At 38.7% G+C, this 19,256-nt stretch overlaps 1 protein-coding gene across 3 annotated transcripts in view; it reads right to left on the bottom strand.

Moving 5' to 3' along the window:
* Positions 1-19,256, bottom strand: part of FOCAD (focadhesin) — a 320,136-nt gene that overhangs the window by 262,696 nt on the left and 38,184 nt on the right. For all 3 annotated transcript variants that reach the window (XM_045193625.3, XM_024558416.4, XM_045193626.3), the window contains exons 2-4: positions 19,148-19,236; positions 16,228-16,302; positions 13,812-13,966 (exon numbers count right to left, since the gene is read on the bottom strand). In XM_045193625.3, coding sequence (XP_045049560.2) covers positions 13,812-13,966; positions 16,228-16,302; positions 19,148-19,204 — 287 coding nt within the window. In that variant the 5' untranslated portion in view covers positions 19,205-19,236. The remainder of the gene's footprint in view (positions 1-13,811; positions 13,967-16,227; positions 16,303-19,147; positions 19,237-19,256) is intronic.

Below are 19,256 nucleotides of genomic sequence, written 5' to 3'. Positions count from 1 at the left end.
AGAAACAAGAATTCAAAAAAATGAGGTGAGGCTTAGGAACCTCCAGGACATCTTTAAACACTCCAACATCCAAATCATAGGGGTACCAGAAGGAGAAGAGTAAGAGCAACAAATTGAAAACTTATTTGAACAAATAATGAAGGAGAACTTCCCCAATCTGACAAAGGAAATAGACTTCCAAGAAGTCCAGGAAGCTCAGAGAGTCCCAAAGAAGCTGGACCCAAGGAGGAACACACCAAGGCACATCATAATTACATTACCCAAGATTAAAGATAAGGACAAAATCTTAAAAGCATCAAGAGAAAAGGGGACAGTTACCTACAAAGGAGTGCCCATAAGACTGTCAGCTTATTTCTTAAAAGAAACCTTGTAAGCAAGAAGGGGCTGGAAAGAAGTATTCCAAGTCATGGAAGGCAAGGACCTACCTCCAAGATTACTGTATCCAGCAAAGCTTTCATTTAGAATGAAGGGCAGATAAAGTGCTCCCCAGATAAGATCAAGTTAAAGGAGTTCATCATTACCAAGCCATTATTATATGAAATGTTAAAAGGACTTATCTAAAAAAATGAGATAAAAAATATGGACAGTAAAATGACAACAAACTCATGGTTATTAACAACCAAACCTAAAACCAAAACAAAAGCAAACTAAGCAAACAACTAGAACAGGAATAGAACCACAGAAATGGAGATCACATGGAGGGTTATCAACAGGGGAAACAGGAGAGTGAGAGGGGAGAGAGGGGGGAAAGGCACAGAGAATAATTAGCATAAATGGTAGGTAGAAAATAGACAGGGGGAGGGTAAGAATAGTGTAGGAAATGTAGAAGCCAAAGAACTTATATGTAGGACCCATGGACATGAACTAAAGAAGGGGAATGTGGGTGGGAGAGGGTGTGCAGGGCAGAGGGGAGTGAAGGGGGGGAAGTGGGACAACTGTAATAACATAATCAATAAATATTTTTTTAAAAGACTACCGGTAAAATAAGTAAAGTAAAAGATAAATATTTAGCACGGTAAATAGAGATATAACTCCTGTGGTCACGACTGCCCAGCACTCGGCTAAATTCACCACCCTGAGAATTCACTCCTAAATGGTTCCTGGGACTAAACATTAGAGCAACTGCGCGAAGTCCCCTTGGGAAGGGACTATTTTGCTTTACTCCTTTCCCTCTTAAATTACTTATTGCACATGAAAATTACTAAATAGCAATAGGATTTTTTAAAGTTTACTTAAATTTCTTTCTCTCTCGATCTCTCTCTGTCCCCTCTCCCTCCCCCTCTCCCTTTCTCTCAAGCTGTTTCTTAAGCATGGGTCCAAAACAAACTCACTGGAAAGAGTGAAAAGATAGCTTCAAAGAATCATTAAAAAAAGAGAAAAGAGGAATAAAACACATCAATTCTTCAAATCCATGAGCTTATTATAATTCTTTATAAAATAAAATCTGGTTTTATTTAAAATTGAATTAGTCACCACTAAAGGATACTTAAAAAGTATCCTTTATTTACTAAAGTAAATAAAATAAAGGATCCTTTATTTTCCCTTTATTTACTAAAGAGAAAGGAATCAGATATATAACCTCCCTTTCCCATACCAACTGTACTAATAACTAATCTAACAGTAGGTTTGGGTAAGGTTCTCTTTCTAGCAATATTTCAGGTAATAAGTGAACAAAAAATGATAGAATTAGCATTTCACCATTTTGAATCTCCTAATGAATCAATGGATCAAGCCACCGAACATCAACAGTTAACAATCAGATGTTACGTGCCTACTGATGGAAGAACACACTACCACCTACAAAGAATTCTTCCCTCTCCCAACTGTCACCCCCAACAACAACAAAAATTTAACTTAAGTATCATCAAATCTCTAGAAGCAAACTTTCAATGTACAGGATATAAAGCGAAATAAATTAAAGCACATGGCGATATAATCAGCAAAATCCGCACTATGGAAATCTCTGCCAAGAACCAAGTTTCTTCAACAAATTGTAAGAAAAAAAAGAGACAGAGATAGAGGGAGACAGATGTGAGGAGTGGACCCTATATATTAAAAGAGATGTAAGAGACATAACAACCCATCCTTATTTACATGGTCATATAAACAAACTGTTAAAAAAAAAGTTATGAGGTAATGAGAAACCTGAAGGCTGACTGGACATTGAAAACATTATGCACGCTCACACCAGGTATAGTAACGCCTTCGTCACTACGTGTTTAAAATGGAGCTACACACATAAATATCTACAGAAGAAATCATACAATGTCTCGGATTTTCTCCAAAAGAATATGGGCAGGACGGAGTTGGATGGGGCTGCGGCGGGAGCCGGACTGGCCACAGGCCAATGGCTGTTGGGCTCAGTGACAGAAACAGGAGGGTTTCTAACACTATGCTGCATACTTTTGAAATTCTCCATTAAAAGGTTTAGAAACCATAGGGAGAGTTCCTCTTTATAACACCCTTTTTTTCTGAAATTTTCTGGGTTAGTTTTTGTGTGTCACACTCCAAGCTGTTTTCTTCCTTTTATCTACCTTCCCCTGGCAACCAAGGCAACGGCTGTTTCTATCATTATTGCTGTTTGGAGAGATAATTTGCACGTTCAAAAAAATATTCGAGAGGATGATGAGAATGTTGATGATGCTGGTAGCAAACACGGCGGCACCTTGCCATCACGGTAAACAAGTATGCTATCTTTGACAGTGAATCTCCGTCCACTCAGTCTCTCTACCCTCTACCCCTGTCAGAACAACACAAATCTAATATTAGTCACTCATACTTGAGCACAATTATGTTTCAAAACTAGAGCTGAGCAGAGAGGCTGAGAGATACCTATTCCCAAAGTCATGGCTTTGCCCCAAGTTCAATCCCAGTGCAGAAGACTCCTCAGGAATAGTGTCCCAGTCTCCTCTTCTCTGCTTTGGGAAATGCCACTCCTTCCTTATTTGTACAGTTACTATACAAGGGATCCTAGCACTCATATGGTCATACAATAAAGACACAGCCTGTAGAGAGTCACATTATGTCCCGCAAAATGATACATCTTAGTGCTAACTCCAGTACCTGTGACTGCAGCTTCATTTGGAAATAGTGTCTTTGAAGATATAATTAAAGATCTCAGGATGAGATCATCCTGGGTGAGTCTTAAATCCAGTGACTGGTATCCTCATAAGAGAAAGGAAAGAAATTTGAGATACAAAGACACACAGAGAAGAAGGTCATAAAAGGACAAAGGCAGAGATCAGAGTCATGTAGCCACATGCCAAGGGCTTCAGGCAGCCACCAAAAACTAGGAGAAAGACATGGAACAGGTTCTTGCAGCCAGAAGGAACCAATCCTGCTAAAATCTTGATTTTAGACTCCTGGCCTCCAGAGTTGAGAAATACTAAATTTCTGTTGTTTACAGCCACCAAGTCTGTGGTCATTTGTGACAGCAGCCCTGGAAAACTAACACACAGCCCCTGGCAGAGCTGACTGGTCCAGGAGTAGACACCTCACACATGCTGGGTCCCAGCCTTGGTCACCTTTAAATGTGACCAAGAAATTGCAACCGCAATGTGGCTGTCTCTTGTACATAAGAGATATTAACCCAGGAGCAGGTGGTGGCCACGGACTAGGAAGCAGAGGAAGTCAGCCCTAATAGAGAAAAAACACACAGCCTGTGTCTAATTTGTTCCTGAGGTCCAGAGGCATCACAGTTCTTCATTCATTTGGGACAGGCCTTTATAAAAAAAAAAAAAAAAAAGCCCCTTTATCTCAAACTAGTGCAAGTGGGTTTCTGTCAGTTGTCACCCAGAGTCCTTACACACTCAGGAGCCTGCTGCCAAAAGCCCTTCAGTAAAACTCAGCTGCAACAAGCCCTCCCTTGGGTGGGTGCCAAGAAAAGCAGAATTGACTCAAGAACCCTCAAAGAGAAAAGGAAAAGGTCAGGCCATAGCTACAAGTACAGTGGCAAGAGATGATGCAAAATGGAACCTCAATTTTTACTGGGCATGAGAGCCAAGACCCAGATCTTATCCTGAGAGGGGTGTGGGTCAAAAATGACACTGAATATTCCAAAATAAATAAATAAATAAAAGAGAAAAGAAAATACTTTTTGGTCAAGTTATACAAACTATGTTAAATAAAACCACCCAGAAAAGTGCGGTGGGTACGAGGGTGGCAGGTAGTGGGGAATGGGGACATCTGTAATAGTGTAAACAATAAAAATAAACTAGAAAAATTCTTGAAAAACACCACCCAAAAAATTGCTTTTCACTAGAGAAATCGCACAACTGCTATTGTGCATATGAATAGCATGTATCAGGTCTCCTCTGTGTGGGGTTCATTTGATAACAACACGAAGCACTTCTCCTGTATTTCCTTTCAGTCTCCTTTTGAATACAAATAATTTGAGGTTTTCCTGGGTCTGTGCTCTCGAGACATTCCAAACATGAGGTACAAGGACGTACCCGTACTAATTTTTGACCAGGGATGAGAATAACAGGGTTGAAGAGGATGATATAAACATCCCCAAAAGGGGCATTTATGGGAACAGATGGGGAGAATGTGGCCAAGTCCCTTTTTAACGGGAAAAAATAACTTGTCAGCCTTAAGCAGAGTAAGTCACCAGCAAATTAGAGAATGGTAAACACTAGATTAACGGTCAAATCATTTTCTAAATTTATTAGAAAAAATTATATGAGAAAAGAGAGCCAGGAAGAGAAGAAGGAAATAAAAGTTAAAAAAAAAAAAACCATTCTGAGGAACCCATACTTGAATAAATGACAAAAAAATAATGCTTCTTCAAAAAAAAAATCTAAGAGATGTAATGCTATTTAGTTGTGCTTGGGAAAGTTCTGTACCTTCATTTGTCCTCTAAGTACCAGAAAACAGCCTGATCCTTCTGAGACATTTTTCCATTATAAAAGTCACATGCTCAGTAGGTTCTTCCCTTAAATCACCTGGAAATGGCTTAGCATAAACACGTGACTGGAAGATTTTTGTAACAAACAAAGCTTTCAACCAGATCAACCAACTTAAAAGACAAAAAGGGCAGAATGTCCTAGACAATAAAACTGGCTAGAATTACTTTTCTGGTTATGAGCTGAAATTTAAGAGAGATTCTGAGATTTTTAGAGAAAGAAAAAGGCTTGGAAAAGAGAACATCTGGAAACAAGCTAAACAACTTAAAGGAATATTTAAAAGAATAGGTAGAAAAGCAGACATGATCTAGTAATCCCGTCACTCTCAGGTAAGATTTAAACAAGCAGTGATACCAATCAATGCAGATTTAAGCCCTGAAACCATCTCAGCTATTGAAAACCACCATGACACCCCAGCTGCAGAGGGAAGAGGCCAACTGTCCTCCTTAGAGGACACCTTGGAGGACACCTCACAAAGTCACCCTTCCTCGGTTCTTTTCCTGCCAAATAAAAAAAGATACAGAAGCTAAATAATGGAGAAAAGCCTTAAGAGTACAAGATACAAATAGTGTCTCCTTAGTTGCTAGCCATTTTCTATATGATAATGAAGCAATTAGGTGTCCCCAAGGAACAAGGTCATCAATATAAGAAAAGACCCAAAGAGACAAAAATTTTCTCATTAAATTACCCTACATCTTAATTCCAAATAGTTCTCAGAATCACTTTTTAACCAAACTGGACCTTTAGCAACCCATGATTAAGAACTCACTATCAGCCTTAGTCAGGACACACAATGGGCATTTTTAATACCCTGTGCAAAATTTCATTAAGAACTAGACTTTAGGAACCTCAGAAAACAGGCTTTAACCTCTCATACCTTAGTACATTTTATTTCCCCAAATATGTAAATTGTAGGTCTCTTCCCTGTTTGAAAGCACAAAAGACATACAAATCAAGTACTGGCCTCGTTTATCTAGAGCATAACCGTTCTACCAAACACATTGTTAAAAGAAGGGGCTGACGGTGGGGGAGGGGGCAGCAGTTAAACTAAAATTACAGGCTGTCATGACATCTCAATATCGAAAACTGAATACCTGTTTCCACAGGACAGTATGGTTTTTATTCACAATCCCGTTACTAAGCAACTATAACAATGGCTGCATCAGCTTTCTAGAAGCTAACACAGTTAAGGGGGCAGGAAATCTAAGAAAAATGGGGAAACTTGCTTTACGAATTTTTTTTCTTAGGATAAACACAATGTAAAAACAAACGAACAAGCAAAACCAAAAACTATCCAAACTTAAACCAAGCAGTTCCTTAAAGGACAAGAAAAGTACATGTTACTATGTATCATTCACTTTAATTTCAGTTTTAACTTCAAAATTTACATTTAACTGGTGCAAATGATTTCCTTACTATGTTGCCATTGTGGTCCCCTTCTTTCCTTCACCCTCCCTAGGGATCTTTTTTCAAATTTCCTGACTGATTAGAAGAACATTTTTGACCTCTGAAATCCATTTCATTGTTTAGAGAAGCTATAAAAACTAGTTTACAATTGTTTCAGTGTAGCCTCAGCTTTGAACCGAAAACATTATTGGACATCAAGCTATTCCTTTGAAGGAAGTCTCTCAAACAGAGCCTCCAGACACTTTCCCAGCCACTCCCTGAAGTTTAGACAACCAGCGCTTTCCTAATGTCAAATCTTTTTTAAAAGTTAGACTATACAATGTGGGTTAGATTCGAGGTGGTGGTGGAGGGGTGGAAGGGTGGAGGAGGAGTGGGGGTGGAATGTTTCATACATATTCTAAAAGAAATTTACAGACTAGACCTGCAAAGGGCTAAGGGGCAGGTTATAAAGTTAGGAGATTACCTCACTGATTTTTCCTTCTATCTTTCCTTCAACCTTTTTTTTTTTTTTATTGTTATTCAAGTACAGTTGTCTCCATTTTTCCCTCCACCACTCACTCCCTCCCTTCCCATCCCATCCCTACCTTCCATCCTCAATCCTACCCCGCTTTGGCTTTGTCCATGCGTCCTTTATACGTGTTCCTTCACAACGTCTCCCCTTCTCTCCTACATTATCCCTCTCCCCCCTCCCCTCTGGTTACTGTCAGGTTGTTCTTTATTTCAATGTCTCTGGTTGTATTTTGCTTGCTTGTTTGTTTGTTTTATTGATTAGGTTCCACTTATAGGTGAGATCATATGGTATTTGTCTTTCACTACCTGGCTTATTTCGCTTAGCATAATGCTCTCCAGTTCCATCCATGCTGTAGCAAAGGGTAGGTAGGAACTCCTTCTTTCTCTCTGCTGCATAGAATTCCATTGTGTAAATGTATCACAGTTTTTTGATCCACTCATTTACTGATGGGCACTTAGGTTGCTTCCAGTACTTGGCTATTGTAAATTGTGCCAGTATGAACATTGCGGTGCATAGGTTCTTCTGAATTGGTGTTTCAGGATTCTTAGTATAATCCCAGCAGTGGAATTGCTGGATCAAAAGGCAGTTCCATTTTTAGTTTTCTGAGGAATTTCCATACTGTTTTTCACAGTGGCTGCACCAGCAGCTTTTTTTTTTTTAATTGAATTTATTGGGGTGACATTTGGTTCACAAAACCATACAGGTTTCAAGTGTACAACTCAACAAAACATTATCTGCACACTGCTTCATGTTCCATCGCCCCAAGCAAAGTCTCTTTCTGTCCCATTTACCCCCTTGGCCCACCTCCACCTACCTCAACATTTACTACCATGCTGAGAAAGTTCCAGAAACTGCTACATTCTCTAAATACCTATTCCATTCCACAGAAGGCTGCTGCTTCTAACCATCACTCTCTAACTCCCATCTCCATCTTGCACGAGCACTCTCTCCCTTTGTATCTCTGTCTGTTCCTGAAGGATGTTAGTTAGCCTTGTAGGTAGGCAAAATGAAAAGAAATTTTTAGAATTATTTTCTACATCAAACTGAGCAGTTCTGTTCCCAAGGTGCCTCTAGATTCCGATAAACCTCTATTTTAAGAAGAGATTTCCAGAGACAAGTAGAAGTTTGAACACTGGAAACTGAAGATTCAAAATGTCTCGGCCAAGAAGCACAAGCAATTGACAAAGTCATTTCTGCTTTTATTTTTTTTTAACTTTAAAAAAATATATATTGTATTGATTATGCTATTACAGTTTTCCCATTTTCCCACCTATATACCCCTCCACCCTACACACCCCCTCCCACCCGCATCCCCCCACCACCACTTAGGTCATGTCCATAGGTCATACATATAAATCCTTTGGCTCCTATATTTGCTATACTATTCTTAACCTCCCCCTGTCTATTTTGTACCTACCATTTAGGCTTCTCATTCCCTTATCTCCCATTCTCCCACTCCCACTCCCCCACTGATAACCCTCCATGTGATCTCCATTTCTCTGATTCTGTTCCTGTTCTAGTTGTTTGCTTAGTTCCTTTTTGTTTTTGTTTTTGTGTTTTAGGTTCCATTGTTGATAGTTGTGATTTTGTTGGCATTTTACTGTTTATATTTTTTATCTTCTTTTTTTTTCTTTTCTTTTTTTTGGGGGGGTTGATATATTTATTGATTATGCTATTAAAGTTGTCCCATTTCCCCCCCTTCACTCAACTCCATCCTGCCCACTCCCTCCCTCCCATATTCCCCACCTATAGTTCATGCCCATGGGTCATACTTATAAGTTCTTTGGCTTCTACATTTCCTACACTATTCTTACCCTCTCCCTGTCTATTTTCCACCTATCATTTATGCTATTTATTCTCTGTACCTTTCCCCCTTCTCTCCCCCTCCCACTCCTCTATTGATAACCCTCCATGTGATCTCCATTTCTGTGGTTCTGTTTCTGTTCTAGTTGTTTGCTTAGTTTGCTTTTGTTTTGGTTTTAGGTGTGTTTGTTAATAACTGTGAGTTTGCTGTCATTTTTACTGTTCCTATTTTTTATCTTCTTTTTCTTAGATAAGTCCCTTTAACATTTCATATAATAAGGGTTTGGTGATGATGAACTCCTTTAACTTGACCTTATCTGAGAAGCACTTTATCTTCCCTTCCATTCTAAATGATAGCTTTGCTGGATACAGTAATCTTGGATGTAGGCCCTTGCCTTTCATGACTTGGAATACTTCTTGCCTGTAAGGTCTCTTTTGAGAAATCAGCTGACAGTCTTATGGGAACCCCTTTGTAGGTAACTGTGTCCTTTTCTCTTGCTGCTTCTAAGATTCTCTCCTTCTGTTTCATCTTGGCTAATGTAATTATGATGTGCCTTGGTGTGTTCCTCCTTGGGTCCAGCTTCTTTGGGACTCTCTGAGCTTCCTGGACTTCCTGGAAATCTATTTCCTTTGCCAGATTGGGGAAGTTCTCCTTCATTATTTGTTCAAATAAGTTTTCAATTTTTTGTTCTTCCTCTTCTCCTTCTGGCACCCCTATAATTCGGATGTTGGAATGTTTCAAGATGTCCTGGAGGTTCCTAAGCCTCTCCTCATTTTTCCAAATTCCTGTTTCTTCCTTCTTTTCTGGTTGGATGTTTCTTTCTTCCTTCTGGTCCACACCATTGATTTGAGTCCCAGTTTCCTTCCCATCACTATTGGTTCCCAGTACATTTTCCTTTGTTTCTCTTAGCATAGGCTTCATTTTTTCATCTAGTTTTTGAACAAATTCAACCAATTCTGTAAGCGTCTTAATAACCAGTGTTTTGAACTGTGCATCCGATAGGTTGGCTATCTCTTCCTCACTTAGTTGTATTTTTTCTGGAGCTTTGAAGTGTCTGTCATTTGGGCCATTTTTTTTTTTTTGTCTTGGCACGTCTGTTACTTAAAGGGGCAGAGCCTTAGGTGTTCCCCAGGGCAGGGTAACGCTGGTCACTGCGCTGTGACGCTGTACATGGGGGAGGGGCCAAGAGGGAGCAATGGCACTTGTTGTACTCTCCACTGGATTTCAGTCACTCCCTCCGCTACCCACAATCAAACTGGGCCCCTCTGGTGCTGGTTTCCAAGTGGGTGGGCTTGTGCACACTCTAGGCCCCTGTGGGTCTCTCCAACAACCTCTCCTGTGAGGCTGGGAGTCTCTCCTGCTGCCGCCCCAACCCCCACAGGCGTTTTCAATCAGAGGTTTGAGGCTTTATTTCACCGCGCTGGAGCCCTAGGTTATGTGGTCTGCTTCACTCCCCTGCTGTTCGTCCGGGGTTTATCTGTGCACAAGTGTGGGGCCGCAGGGTGCTACCCGCCGCTCTGCCTGCCCCGTTCTCCGTCACTCTGAGTCCGGCCCTCTCAGATTATCTGCGCGAATGTGGGGCCGCAGGGTCTGCCAGTGGTCAGACTGCCTGCGCCGTTTGTCCCACACTCCGCCAGTCTCGGTCCTGCCACGGCAACGCGAGTCCTCTCCGCCCCAGCTGCCCGTCTCCGCCCCTCCTACCAGTCTGGATGAATGTTTATTTTTTATTTCCTTGGTGCCGGACTTCCTTGCCGTTCCATTTTCCATCAGTTCTGGTTGTGCGAGGATGCGCAGTGTGTCTACCTACACCGCCATCTTGGTTCTCTCATTTCTGCTTTTAGATCCCAAATATAAAGAAGGTTTTCTGTCTTAGAAGACTGCCTGAGCAGCATTTGGAGGAAGGTATTTGGATCTCCTGCTTTTTAATTAAATTTAGGTTAATTTCTTAAAGTCAATTCTCATTTGGCTTTTTAAAAAAACATAACATATAGCCTTTGAAATCGCTATAAACCACATGACTCTGTTACTTGAAACCAAGGAAATAAAGAGAATCTTTCACATATAATTATTACTTCCACTGGCAACAATAAAGAAAATTTAGCACCTACATAACACATTACACAGTCAAATTGATTGAAATATTAAATTGGTTAGCTTCAGGGTCTATTCTGTCACCATCTCCCTGGGGCTGACAATTTAGACAACATGAACATTCTCAATAAGAAAATTTATGGAAAAGAAATTTTCTAGGATACTTCAATTGTTAAAATTCCCATATTTGCATACTATAAAATTTAAGGCCTTCTTCTATATCTTAGCCATATTTCCAAAGATCTCTGAAAACTAATGGTCACCAATGTATATGATTATGTTATCGCATGGAGCACTGCCTATAATTGCAAATAACTGAAAACAATAGGAAATTGGTAAATAATGGCTCATTCAAACAATGGAATAAAATGTAGATGGAAAAATTAGAAAGCACATTATGTATGTTAAGAAAGGATCTCCAAGATATATTTTCCAATGAAAAATGCAAAATAAAGAATACTGTGTTTAGAAGACTACTAATTCTGTAGGGGTTTTTTAGAAATATATATATACACACATATCCATGGCTGGTGTGGCTCAGTTGATTGGGTGTCATTCTGCAAAGTGAAAGGTCAGTGGATCGATTTCCAGTCAGGGCACATCCCTGGGTTATAGGCCCAGTCCCCCGTTGGGGGTGTGCAAGGGGCAACCGGTCTATGTTTCTCTCCCTCTCTTTCTCCCTCCCTTTCCCTCTCTCTAAAAATAAATAAATAAAATATTTTTTAAAAAAGAAAAATATATACACATAAGTTTTCAGTTGCATGTACATTCAACACCTTTAAAAGTATAAGAACTGGTAAGAGTTTTGCCTCTTAGGAGAAAAACAGATACAGAAGTAAGACAGAGACTTAGCCTCATACACCCTTTTGAATTTTTTTACCATGTATTGTCTATTCAAAAAAATACATTTTTAAATTTTAAAGAATCTAAGGTTACTGAAAAGATGTAATATATAAATGGTATGCTGATTCACTATCAGTAAAGTTTATGCTTTTCAGTTTACAATAGTGATATTCACAGTAGTGATGATGAACTTATACTGATGTGTGAAGTATATCTCACATGAGCATAATTTTCTTTCATGATCTTCTAGAATTAAAGGTATAATCTAACCTGCCTTGATTTATCCCTTACATAGTCAGAGACATTACCATGGCCCCCTTAGCTGCTAATACCCTTGCTTTTAAATATAAATAATACAGCCCTGGCTGGTGTGGTTCAGTGGATTGAGCTCTGGCCTGTGAACCAAGGGGTCACAGGTTCGATTCCCAGCCAGGGCACATGCCTGGGTTGCGGGCCAGATCGCCAGTAGGGGGCACATGAGAGGCAACCACACATTGATTGTTTCTCCCTCTTTCTCCTTCCCTCCCCATCTCTCTAAAAATAAATATTTTTAAAAATAAATAAAAATAGTATAACACAATGTAAGTGGATTTTTGAATTTTAAGGCATTTGAAAATTATTTAGGGGGGAACAAATACCATTAACTGCATTTGAGAAAAGGGGTAAGTCAAAACCTAAGTGGCTTGTTTAAGGTAGACCAATAAGTTACAAAAGGAGAGACACATTAAAATTTAACTTTTTAAAAGCCTCCTCGAAACAACTTTTTTAAATGGGTAGACAACAGGATCCTTCTAAAAGTGATTGTGTGTGTGTGCTGGGTGTGTGCACACGTGTCAGCATGCACACAAAGAAAAGGCCAGAAAATAAATGAATTTTTAGCCATCATCAAATTCTCATGTACTCAGAAATATTTGGTCCCCTTCTGTCAAAGTGTGCTAGAATTGAAAATACAAGTTTAAAAGAATCCTGTGAAAGAGTAAGTAGCCCAGCTGAGAAGAGGGACGTATCTAGGCAATAGAGGTGACATCTGAGTTGAGTTTGGAAGGATGAAGCAGAAGTCAGAAAGAGAAGGAGAAGGACCATTCTGTGCAGAGGCTGAGCACAGGCAAAGGTTCAGGAATGAGGAACAGGTGTATGTAGCTAGAGGGGAGGGAGAGGAGGTTCATGGTAGGAAATGCAGGTAAAACAGAAGGCTGGAGGTAGTTTGGGAAGCGCATGTACTACACCTAAAGGGATAGGACTTACAACTATAGACAGCAGAATATAAAGAAAAATCAAGGTTCCAAAAAGATATGAAGAGATGACTTAAGGGAACAGATTATTGTAAAAAAAGGTGCTTAAAAGGCCAGAGGTTATTTAGCCTAATACACTTCAAGCCCAGGAAAGCATCTTCCACAGACTGATAGAAAAACTGTTTTGCCCAAGAATGAGACTATGATTCAGATTAAGTATTCAATTCTGATCATACTACAATGAAGGTGAGTAAAAAACACTGGAAATGTTTGGGAGGAGGCAGAAACTCAAATGACTTAAAGACAAAACTGAGAGGGTATAGATCGAGACCATTTCTTGAGGCAAAGAGTGGCACCTCTTTTTCAGGGAGTATTTTACAAGAGAGGCTTTCTTCTTCCTTAATAGAGGCTTACGGGGTGATTCAAACATGCTCCTGTTTAACCACCTCAGAAGGCTGTATGCCCCTGTTATCCCTTGTGATTCCACCACCTTAGACCGCGAATGCAATAAATATGATCATACCAAACAAATGCAAAAAGCTATACATTATGTTATTTGGATAATAATCAGGGGAAGACATATCTAAGTCACAAAATACTTTTTAAAGGGGTTAGTGCTATTATTTTTTAATACATGCACTAATGCCAAAATATTTTCAGTGGTGTATAAAATTTTACTATTGTGGAAGTATTGCTTATAGGTAACCTTCTTTCTTAAAGTAACCCAGGAATTTGCACTACAGTTGTGAATTCTAAACTAGTTAGCTATTTTCTTCATAAAAAAGAACAATGACAAATTTAAGCAGAGCCCAAAAACTTACGTAGAGCAAGTGCCCACAAATTACAAAACTGTAGAGTTTAAACTATCATGTTCTCATCACATATGAAATATCAACCACATGACATTTTAAGAGAAATAAAAACAACTGGCAAGTAGGGTAAATGTTGACCCTTAATGGAAATCAGTAAATTTTTTTTCTAAAACTTTAAACTGTTAACTGATCAAACATGAAGAGTACCTGGTCGATGGAATCAGGTTGAGTATCCCATTGAGAACATAGCTGAACTCCGCATGATCCTGTGCGACAAGTGCCACCAGGCCCTCGCAGCAGGCAGTCCGAACCACTACATTATCACTGCAACACTTCTCCCAGAGCAAGTTCAAAGCAGGGGTCTGAAACCAAAGCAGTAGTTAAAGGACACTTCTGATGAGCAACAAATGCATACACACCCCGGCCACGCGCCAAAGTGTAATTTGTTCATAGTAGGCTAGCTCTCCTACACAAAGATGATGCTGTTGTCACAGCATTTGTAGAATAAACTAAAGTCAGTTTTTCAAGAGAGTTAATGGATGTATTCTGATATAAGAACTCTCTCTCATCTGGTATATTTGCTGAAAATAAGCCTGGCTGCCAACAGGTATGACCTCAGTTTGAGCAAAACAACAGAACAGGGGATCAAAACTAAGACTTGGTTCTAGCACAGTGCCAAACCAAGCCCTTTAATCAGACACCAACAGTATCAGCAGATCAGTTAGTCTAAGTTGAATTCCAAAGCATACCAATGCTTCAAAGCCCTCAACAACAATCCCATTTTCAGAAAATGTTCCTGCTCTACCAACAACAACCTTTATTACCTGCATGCATTCCCTCCCCGGCCCTCCATACACACACACACACACACACACACACACACAATGTCCCTGTCAAAATGGGCCCAGATGGAAGAGAGAAAAGTAGGACTGGCTACCAGCAGGCTGCTGGTTCCATGACTGTCAACAAAAGCCTAGAAAGACTGTTTGCCCATGAAAGACATTGACTTTTTCCACCCTCACACTGCGAATCTGTTATCGTCCATAGAAAAACACTGGAAAGTTATGTAAGGAAATATAAGTTCTTTATTTTGAGAAATCCTGTAAAGGCAGAGGTTATAACTTTCATAACTTTCTCAGGAACCCATAATCCTCTCACCAAAAAAAAAAAGTTCACTATTAATGACAAACCTATATTTTAATGTATTGTGGATCAAGTCCATTTAGATTTACACACAGTCAGGGGATCTTTTTGGTTTGGGGCTTAAACACACACACACACACACACAGTGAAACTATTTTTTTCTTTCCTTTCTTCCTCCAATAGTTTATTGGGGAAATATATAACTTGGAGAAAAAGATTAAAACCCCCAGCTCCCAAAGAATTACTAAAAGAATGAAAATCAACATCGTATTGTGTCCACTTTCCTACTGTAGCTGGCTCCAGGGGCCTTTTCAATTGTAGGGTCCTACTACACCAGAACAATATAGTTAAGAGTCACTGCAGGAAAGTAATATTTATATTCCACTCCTTTTATTCAGAGGGATGTTTTATTCACCTGTACGGATAATATCAAAGGGTTCTAAATGTCATCACTCTATTACTAAACCAGAAAAACAAAACAAATAAATAAATAAATAAATAACTGTCCCTTCAGGGACTACTGTGTTTCCCTGGAAGTAAGTATTCATTTACTAATACAAGAGGGAATGTCTGGTCATAGGGACTGACATTGTCAATAAACCCTGGCAGTTTAAGAAAAACCACTAGCTCTTGTCAGAATACATAATATGACTACAGGCAGGATTAAGATTAGGGTCCTCAGAAAAGTTCATTCAGATGGCTACATATGAACACCAGATAAATGCCAATCAGTGAAGCATACCCCTACACTTCCTTCAGCATGTCAGCAGAAGCGGTAAAGAAATGTAACTTGAAGCAGCTAATCAAAAGGAATGTGAGAGAAAGGAAATCAATTTGTTTCTGCTGTGAAAAAAAAAATCTCATTTCCATCATCTATATTCTCTATAGAGTTTACCTTAGAGCAGCTACTTAAGTACAATTTCCAACCAGCATGTCAAGATACACAACACTGGTCAACCGAAACCCAAGTGATATGTATACTCGGTAAGCTGGCATTGCTCCAACACTGAGCATTCACCTGCGTTATGCTCGGTGCAGAATCTTTCCTCCAATTCCAACTGTCGGTAGGTGACTTTCTCACACATGGGGCCATCTACAGCATGAAAAATCTCCTACATGCAAAGGGAGCCACTATGTTCGCTTTCTCCATTAAACAAAAATATGCCCTCAGAGGTAACCCTATCAACCTTCTCTAAAGCATGTCTATTCTCATTCCACCCATGGTATTTTTCATTAACAATCATAAAATTACTCCTCTTTCCCCCTCCATATCTTATTCCTGGAGTCTGTTGTCAAAAATTAAATTTTTTAACTATTTGGAAGAAAACAATAGCACACACAAAAAAGGGGCAATATACTTCTCACAATTTCAAATCATTTCTGCAGCGAACTGAGCTGTGAAGGAAAGGAAAGACATGCATATATCATCCAGGCAGTGGCAATATCTGAACAGAATGAAAGCACAAAGTTAAACACACACCTGGTTTGTGGATTGATGGATCTTTTCTGAAAAGCCATTTTCCTTTAGGACTGCAGCAATAAGATGACCCACAGCCTTAAAAAGAAAATTAATGAATACATTTTCCTCAGAAGTTTTCTTTAAATATTGCATTTGAAGGTAATACTAGTTGATATGAGTATGAGTATGCCAGTCAACTGGTAATAAAATTCCAAGTCACTGAGTACGTGCTATGTAGAAGGCACTGAATTACCTGTATTTTGCCAAGTATAACACACATTTTCTTGTCCAAATTTTTCAGGAAAACATAAGGATGCATGTTATACACAGGCATAATGATTACAGACCACGGGTATAATAATCCCATGTATAATGTGCACAAAAATGTGGGAGCACATTATAGACAGCAAAATGCGGTAGTCGGTCCACATACATAATTTTTTATCATTATAACAACCGTCAAGGTAAGCATTTTTATCCTGATTTTTATCACAATAAGCAAACTATGGTTCATAAATGTTAAGAAATTTGCTGGATTTTCAGTTCAAATTACTGTCCCTTAATATAAGATGCCTTGAGATTACTTGGTACTTGAAATTGTAAGACAAATAAGAAACTCCACAGCTTTTAAAACCATCTTTGCATCTAAATGAACTTCATGCTTCATCAAGCTCTTAACAAAGAAGGAGAAAATGCATCCTCATCTTTGACTATGGCCCACACAGATCTGAATCAATGGATCTCCCCTGACCACAACTGTTCTCCCTCCTCTAGGCTCTATGATATAATTTCTTGATTATTTTCTCATAGGTTTTAGCCCTTTAACAAGCTTTCAGCCTAATAAATTTCTAAAATTTTCCCATAAGCCCAAATTTGAAGATAATACTCTTACACGAGTATTTATTACATAAATACGTAAATATTATTACCTCCTACCACCTCAATCTCATTCTCCCAGCTCTTCAGCACTACCCAGCTCTGCTGGCACAGAACCTAGGCCTGCAACAAGGACAGCCATTCTGTGTGCGCGGGATGGAAATACTTGGCAACTGCAACAACTGTTGATCCTGCACTTGGGACCAAGGTATGATTCAGCTGTGAATACCTGTCAGTCTTGCGAAGTTTCCAGAAAAGCTCAAAGAGAAACACAGCACCCAGTCCTTCATTTCTTTTTATATTTCATACACTAAAAATGATTAAAGACCTCAATGCTTGATGGTCTCAGTTTTGCAATAAAAGCCACTCATTTCCATGAATATTAAGTTTAGATCAATTAACTCTCTCTTACCTCCTAGTGAAAGGGATAGTAACAAGAATTGAGAACCAGTGAATAGTTTTGGTTCCTGTTTATAAAATATACCATATTTCACTGAATGTAACTGGCCATCAATTATAAGATACACCATTATCTTATATACCAGTATGAAAGAAAAAAAGGCTGCCTATTAATCCATGTTATACAGTGCTTCATGTAATTTAGAATTTTTATTTTATATTAAAAAAGAGCTCTTTCCAACTCATTTAAAAAATCAGGGCCAAGTTCACAGATATACAGGCAATACCAAATGACTGATGACTACTGCCATCAATTACCAGATGCATCCCAATATCACAGATGTTGAAATCAGAGAATATAGCCTAAATTGATTTTAAAATACAAAATTCAAGGATATATCGGCCTACACTGTTACTTTAGTTTTCTAATAACAAAATAATTTAAATAGATGTCCTACAATACATATACACTTTCCATTTAATTCAACAGTAACACACAGAGGCATTTCTTGATGATCTGTCCTAATGAAGGGACACCAGGCACAGAAAAATAAAAATTGTGCACAGTTTCCTCCAAGCCTTCAGCTTCTTCTTCATGGTGAGTGCCTGTGCTGCACAGGATAAGACTCCAACCCAGTCAGGTGGAAGGGACTCGTGCACAAGGACTGTTCTCCTCCTCGTTGAAGGGTTCCCCATACCCAGCTAAGTCAATCCCCCAGCAGGTGCCTCTGAAATTAACTGTTGAAATTATTTAAGATGCTGTATATTGTTAAGTCTTCATATAGGTTTCTACTGTTCCTTTAAGCTTTATTCTCATGAGAAAAGGCAGTAAGCTGTTACGATACTTTGACCTCAATGCTTCTAGTTAGCTGAAGGCTAACCAGAAAGCCATCTTTATATTAACCCTAATCATTGAAAAGCTCTCTAAAATAAACCACAATCTCCTGCCTGACATAGTATATAGATTGAAGTTTTTAAACCAGGATATTTTATTTATTAAATGTCATTATTATAAAAATGGACTATTCTTAATAGTTGTATAGGGGTAGAATATACCTTTTAAGATATTAATCTCTCATACTCTGTAGATGTATATATCTTCAAATGTATAATGATTTATTTATGCTCTCAATAATTAATTATAGACAAAAATACATATTCAAGTAGTTAATCAAGGTTTTATTATTCTAAGAAGAAAAGTCTGATATGAATAGAAGCTGAGCCCTGCCCTCAGCTTCAGACATTCTTCAGTGTGTCTCAGTTGGCTGGAGCATCATCCCATAACTGGAAGGTTGTGGGTTCGATTCTCAGTCAGGGCACATACTCATACATACATTGTGGTTTGGATCCCTAGTTCAGGTGTGTATAGAAGGCAACCCCATCAATGTTTCTCTCTCTCCCTTACTCTCTCTCTTGCCTTCTCCCTAAAAGCAATTTAAAAAATGTCCTCAGGTGAGGATAAAAAGAAATAAAACATTTAAAATATTGAAGCTGTGATTGGTCAATTTCAAGTATTTACTTTCTTGTCAAATATAAACTTTCAAATTAACTCGTATAAAAGTCATTTAATAAAATTGTATATCTCTATATAGAATAAAATATTCAACATTTGTCCCCATGAAGCATAAATAAATAAATAAATACATAAATAAGTAAATATAATTACCTGTGATTGGATAAGAGAATTTGGAAATTCAAACCTTTTCCTGATATCATCTGACATTTTTGCTTCTCTTACATGTATATATGCAGATTCTGTAACCAAAACAAAAGAA

Source organism: Desmodus rotundus, chromosome 1 (assembly GCF_022682495.2).
Source record: "Desmodus rotundus isolate HL8 chromosome 1, HLdesRot8A.1, whole genome shotgun sequence".
In the NCBI taxonomy this organism is placed as follows: Eukaryota; Metazoa; Chordata; class Mammalia; order Chiroptera; family Phyllostomidae; genus Desmodus; species Desmodus rotundus.
This window is presented reverse-complemented; position numbering and strand designations above follow the sequence as displayed.